Source organism: Bombina bombina, chromosome 9 (assembly GCF_027579735.1).
Source record: "Bombina bombina isolate aBomBom1 chromosome 9, aBomBom1.pri, whole genome shotgun sequence".
Taxonomy (NCBI): domain Eukaryota; kingdom Metazoa; phylum Chordata; class Amphibia; order Anura; family Bombinatoridae; genus Bombina; species Bombina bombina.
This window is the reverse complement of record NC_069507.1, coordinates 39,351,616-39,356,615: the sequence shown is the minus strand read 5'-3', so window position 1 is coordinate 39,356,615 and position 5,000 is coordinate 39,351,616. Positions and strand designations below refer to the sequence as shown.

General features: G+C 36.3%; 1 protein-coding gene across 3 annotated transcripts in view; it reads left to right on the top strand.

The window, feature by feature from the left end:
• Positions 1-5,000, top strand: part of WAPL (WAPL cohesin release factor) — a 326,703-nt gene that overhangs the window by 60,653 nt on the left and 261,050 nt on the right. For all 3 annotated transcript variants that reach the window (XM_053692042.1, XM_053692040.1, XM_053692041.1), the window contains one exon: positions 1,345-1,440. In XM_053692042.1, the coding sequence (XP_053548017.1) occupies positions 1,345-1,440 (96 nt within the window). The remainder of the gene's footprint in view (positions 1-1,344; positions 1,441-5,000) is intronic.

Below are 5,000 nucleotides of genomic sequence, written 5' to 3'. Positions count from 1 at the left end.
TGCTGCTAAACACTTCTGAATTGAGCCTCTATAAATAAGATATCCGCCCTTTTGATTAGTTTTCTGCCATGTTATAAGGAATGTAGCAAAACTCGTACACTTTTTTTTTTTTTTAAACATTTGGAGTTGACTGTCATATTTGGGAGATGAATTTGTGGGAGAGTAAGTCCTAGGTGAGGTGCAAATTATGTGTTAGTCATATCCTTTATCTTAGTATTAAAGGGAATTCCCTTTATAGTATATAATACGTATATAATATATGGACATATGAGAGAGCTAAGGAAAATGCTAAATATTGCTTTACGATAAAGAAGATGCAGAGTTGTCTCTAGAATAGTGAAGGATTTATTACCATCTGCCAATGCTAGATACAAAATAGCCATCCCAGGGAGAGCATAAGCAAATATTCTGACCCACTAAGCTAATAGTAACATTTGTCATGGGGGGCTCATCCACACTATTCTCACCTGAATAACAAGTTACAGTGAAATCAAAGTGAAACATTTTTTTTTTTACTATAATGATCATTTGACTTTTATGTTCCTTTTATATATTTCATGATTCAGATAGAGCATGCAATTTTAAGCAACTTTCTAATTTACTCCTATTACATTTTCTTCGTTCTCTTGCTAGCTTTATTTGAAAAGCAAGAATCTAAACTGAGGAGCCGGCCTATTTTTGGTTCAGCATGCTGGATAATGCTAGCTCATTGGTGACTACATATAGCCACCAATCAGCAAGTGCAACCCAGGTGCTGAACCAAATTTGGGCCGGCTCCTAAGCTTTCTTGCTTTAAAAATAAAGATAGTAAGAGAATGAAGAAAAATTGATAATAGGAGTAAATTAGAAAGTTGCTTTAAAATTGCCTGCTCTATCTGAATCGTGAGAAAAAAGTTAGGTTTAGTATCCATTTAAAGGATGAATTGGATACCAGAAAACAATTTATTGGGGATCCACTGGTCTAATCTGATTGGGATGTTTTTTTTTTTAAACGCTGTAAAATAAGTTAAAGGCATTAAAATGTTCCCTATACTGTAATCTAGATAATTTATTGTACTAGAAAAGTTAAATTGTTCTCACCTTTTTTTTTTTCGTCTGCTAAAACATTACTCCCTTTTGTAAGGTTCTTTTGCATTTGGGTTTTGTTATTATAAGGTTATACAAGCAAACTGAATATTATATGAAGTGTATATAGAAATAGTAGGCTGTTTATTGGTGCCTCAGTAATCATTTTATACAAACTTGGTCTAAAAATAAATGGTCAATATTATAATCTTTGGATTTTTTTTATATTCATTGAAATTTACTCATTTTATGACTTGGCATTTTATTTTTATTTTTCAGTCTCCTACAAAAGCTGTATATAATGCAAGGCACTGGAACCATCCAGAGGCAGAGGAACGCTCTGGCACACCAACATTCAAAGTTCAGTCTGCACCAGTAAGTAAGCATTTTATTTATGTGCTTAGTGTTCTGCATGTTTAGTTCATGAGCCTTTGTTTAGTGCTCTCTTATTAGAAAGTGCATTGTTTACATTTTTTACACTGTTGACTAAGCGTGGATGCATTTGCGAATAAAATATAAATATTGTTGATTCTGAATTCTTACACACACACACACAATGCTTATTAAAGGTTGTATTTGCTCAGGAATTTAAAGGGGTATGGAGAGCACTGATTTTGTCTTGCAAATGAACAAGTTATGATTAAACATGCAAATATATTTGTTACGAACCAGTGGCCTATACCAGCCTAGAGGGTTGTTCCGGTGGTCTAACTCTGGGCAGGCTGTGCCACAGAGTCCTTCCCTTTCCCCTCCGCCCTGCCATCCGGGGGTCGCGACTGTTATGGATACGAGGCTGCAAGGACGATCCCTTCACCAGTTGTATTATGTTTTTTGCAGTAATTGAACTTTACCCTGAAAGAGCTGATTGCTACCCCGCTTTACCCCCTTTCCGCCTGCCTGAAGCCCAGCCAGAGTCTTATGGAACTATTTGCCGACTGGGACCGCCAGAGATTCCTTCTGGACTTTAACCTAGGTTGCTCCGAAAGCCCCTTGCTCCAGAGCTACGCTCTTTTAAAGACTTGACATACAGTTGATGGGCATGGAGTGGAGTGAATACTAAGAGGGAGCTCCCTTAGGAACCTTGGGTTTTTGACACCCCCACCTTGGGCTGTTCCCGAGAACCTTTACCAGGCTGCTGCTCCGGCCCCCAGTAACGGATCATGCCGCTTTTGGGACTGTGACATCTGGGGGACCAGGAGCTCTCCAATGACTGGAATAGTCGCTGCTCCCTCGGGATCACCCCGAAACAACAACCTATCCTTTGTCGGCCTATCCTTTGTATGGCCTCTATGAAGGTGCCAGACTGTCTGGAGGACGGGATTGTACTCTAATGGGATTAGGCTCTTATTAGGGCTGGGCGATATGGGGGTGGTGGAAATCACAATTGTGATTTAATCACAATTTTATTATAAATTAATATAACACCTTAAGTTTTCATTAAAAAAATGATTTAACACTACAGAATCTTTTATATATATAATTATACTAGTAAAGTAGGGAATATATAGAGCTAGAAACACAAAAGACAGAAATAAAGAAGAAAAAAGTCAATCTTATCCAGCACTAAGACAGTTTGTTGCAATTCAAAGGTAACATTCCTCAAGGTGAAAGCAAACCATCAAGACAAAATTAAACTGCTGAATGATAAATACTAATGTAACAAACCAGCAGAATGAAAAATAAGATTTTAATGTATCCGAACAATTTTATACATTTGCCCTATAATCTAAGCACACCACAATTGAATCAATTGGTTACCCATTTGAGGTACAATGTCCCAAAAGTGACTGGGGATCCCCAGACCCGTAAAAATTGAAAAAGGGATTCCTTGAAATGAAGGCCAAATTTTTAACTTACTGGCCTCCCATGGCCAGCAAATATATATGGCTTGACGGTTATACTACCTTTCATACAGTCATTTCCTTTTAAATCAGCTCTTTTGTTCAGTGATCTCTCAATTGACAAGTGTTGAGCTTATTATAATAAACATTCCTTTGTAAATCTATAACCAGCAAGTTACAGTCTGTCGGTTACAGGGAGGGATTTGGTCAATCAATAGATGAGGGTAACATTATACTCTCACCGTGTGGACCCCCCGCATTTCATATCGGTTACTGGGAGATTACTCACTCAGCGTGTAATGTTCCTTTATCCTCCCCTTCACCATGCAAATCACTGACGGCTGTTGTTGCTATTGGTAATGAAGACAGCTGTCTTATGTCACGGAGTGCTTCAAACTTCAGCCTCCTGTCATTCTTGTGCAGTCTCGTATATCGGCTCTACTTGCCTTTCATTTGGGATGCAAAAACTTTCCTTTATGCCGATAGGGACTAACTTCATGGTCGCATGTATGTCCGCGACTGGATCTAACTCCAAGCTACGTGCGTTTCACCCTCTTTGGCTGAGGGCTTCTTCCGGCAGACATTATTGTGATGTCATCGGGAACATGGTTTTTATTTCTTTTTGTAACTCCTCATGTTACTTCACATGTGTTTCTTTCAGCCAGGTGAAATATTTTACTTATACAAGCGATTGCTTAGCTTATACACTTCCATAGAACATGTACATATTTTTCAGGGCATATGCAGAATTATTAATAGATTTCTATATTATGATATTTAGTATATTTATGAAAATTCATCAATCACTATTTAGACTTTTCAAGATTTCTGAAGTAGCAAGCCAAAACGGAGGAAACTTAGAGGCAGAGTAATTTTGTAATAAAGTCCCCCCCCCCCCCGGATATCTAAATTGGAATTAAAGTTTTGCTTTTAAAATTTATGCAAAACTGTTAAGGGGGCTATTTCAATTATTTAGGAATGGAGCATAATTAATTTCATCATTTAGACCCCTAGGTCTTGACGAATGTAGATTTTAAATCCATTTGCATTCCTGTTGGAGTAAAATTTTATCTAGATCTCCTCTTCCTTTTAGATCAATTTTTTTTAACTCTCTAAATTTAAGCTCATTTTTATTACTCTTATGGTGATATAAAAAGCCACACTATTAGTTTTAATTAGTTTGCTTTTTAGATCTCTTATGTTCTTTTATCCTCTCGCGTAATTCTCTGTACGTTTTGCCAATATAATACATCTGGCAACGACAGGTTAACATATAGATTACCCCTTCAGATCTGCATGTTATGTGCCCTTTTATAATTCTTCTCTTACCATACTCATCAGTGAAACTTTCCCCAACCAATAGGTTTTTGCAAACCGAACATTTTTTACATTTAAAGTTACCACTCCTTTCTGAGAGTGTATGTATCCAATTGAGTTCCTTACGAGTAATAATGACTTGAAACTAATTTATCTCTTAAGCTAGGAGCTCTCCTTGCAGTCAATTTTGGTCTTGCCCCTATTTTTTGGACTTTCAAGATAAATTATTATTAAAGCAATTTGAAGATGAAGCTAATCCTGAAGGTGAATTGGAAACAGAAGAAGTACATATAGGCTATAGTAATCTGGCAAACAGGTCCAAATTTATGCCATGACTGACTACATTTCCGAGTATTTTTTGGACCTTCAACTATGTCAAGTTAGTAGAAAAAGACAGAATCATTAAATTTGGAAAAAAAAATTGAGGATAATTTAACAAAAAACAAATTACAACTTTGAAAGAATTAAAAAATAATAAAGAAATAAAAATTAAAAATTTAGACATAGGCGGGAATGTAGTAGTGATGGACACGAAAGACTATGAGATTGAGTGTAATAGGTGTCAGAACACACTACAGACTTCTTAAAAATGACCCAACGTCCATTTATAAGGATGAATTGGAAGCAATAATTAAACAGGCTCATGAAAACAAATTAATAAAAAAGAAAAAGAATTGTTAACTGTAAAATTTCCAACAATTCCCCACATATTAATACGATTCCAAAATTACACAAAGAAAGAGTTCCAATACCGGGTAGACCAATAATTTCGGGTTT